This window comes from Monoraphidium neglectum (genome assembly GCF_000611645.1).
Source record: "Monoraphidium neglectum strain SAG 48.87 unplaced genomic scaffold scaffold01164, whole genome shotgun sequence".
Lineage (NCBI taxonomy): Eukaryota > Viridiplantae > Chlorophyta > Chlorophyceae > Sphaeropleales > Selenastraceae > Monoraphidium > Monoraphidium neglectum.
In genome coordinates, this window is record NW_014012464.1 from 1 (window position 1) to 1192 (window position 1192).

Below are 1192 nucleotides of genomic sequence, written 5' to 3' on the forward strand. Positions count from 1 at the left end.
CCCGGATACCTCCCCAACCCCCCCACCTGTGCGCCGCCTCCAGGTACGTGTTAAGGCTCATGCCCACAAACGCAATCTTGCGGCCGGCCGCGTCCGCAGCCTTCTTGACACTCGCCATGCGGTGCAGGTTGGACGCAAACTGCAAGGAGAGGGTGTGTGTGGAGTTTCGCAATTATGTTTTGTGTGAATGTGTGAGTGTGTGAACGTGTGTGTGTGTGTGTGTGTGTGTGTGCAAGTTGCTTGCATTGTTTGTGTGCATGTGTGTGTGTGTGTGTGTGTGTGTGAGAGAGCGATATATAGAGGTCGAACGTCCTATGAGTTTGAGGAGATGGCCGCCGTGTGGGTGCCGCCAAAGCACTATCATGCGCAGCTGCGAGGCCGCTTTCGCGCCAGCAGGAGAGCCGTTCCCCGGCCACCCACTGGGGCCCCTCACAGCCCGCCGCACAAACCCCGGCCTCATCCCACCCCGACTCAAAGCAAACAGGGTGCCCCGGGCTCAGGCGGGCGGCCCCTCACCTGTGTGCATATGACGCGCCCCTTGCCGGCGTGGCCCAGCACGCGCGCGGCCAGGGCGGCCTCCACCGTCCGCTCGCTCGTGGTGCGGCCGGGCGCGAGGACGTTGGTGGAGTCCGACATCATGAGCGCAATCGGCTCCTTGTCTGGCGGTTGGCGGCGGTTGGATGGCGGTTGGCGACGGTTGGTGGCGGTCGGAAGTGAGGTTGAAGGACACGTGGTTGTCGGGGGGGGGGGGGTTCTAGCGGCGAGGTGGTGGTTGGCATCGGCATTCAGACTGACCCTGTGGCCACCTCCGGTCAAACCACTCGCCACACCCTTTCAGCAGATCAACCAGCACACCGTCACAGGGTTTTTGAACCACCAAATCCCCGCAGCCACCCAGCATTCAGGTCCCTACATTTCGACGGGGACCGGAGCCGGAGCGCCCGGTCAAACCCCGGTCAAACCCGATCAACCGCTCACGCAGCAGGTCGAAGCTCTCCCGGTCAAACGCCTCCCCGTCCACCGGGTCCTCGTCGATCTTCCAGTCCCCTGTGTGGACTATGGTGCCGTGCTCAGACCGCATGATGAGGCCGCAGCAGTCCGGGATGGAGTGGGTCACGCGGATGGGGGTGACCTCAAAGGGGCCCATCTGGATGGGGCGCTTCATGTCCAAAACATGAAACCTGGTGAGGAT

General features: G+C 62.8%; 1 protein-coding gene across 1 annotated transcript; it reads right to left on the reverse strand.

Moving 5' to 3' along the window:
- Positions 1–312: 312 nt before the first annotated feature.
- Positions 313–1165, reverse strand: MNEG_6876 (hypothetical protein; the record flags this gene model as incomplete). The annotated part of the gene is made up of 3 exons (XM_014044647.1): positions 313–357; positions 517–659; positions 979–1165. The coding sequence occupies 3 exons, from the start codon at positions 1163–1165 to the stop codon at positions 313–315; spliced, it is 375 nt and encodes a 124-aa protein (XP_013900101.1).
- Positions 1166–1192: the final 27 nt, after the last annotated feature.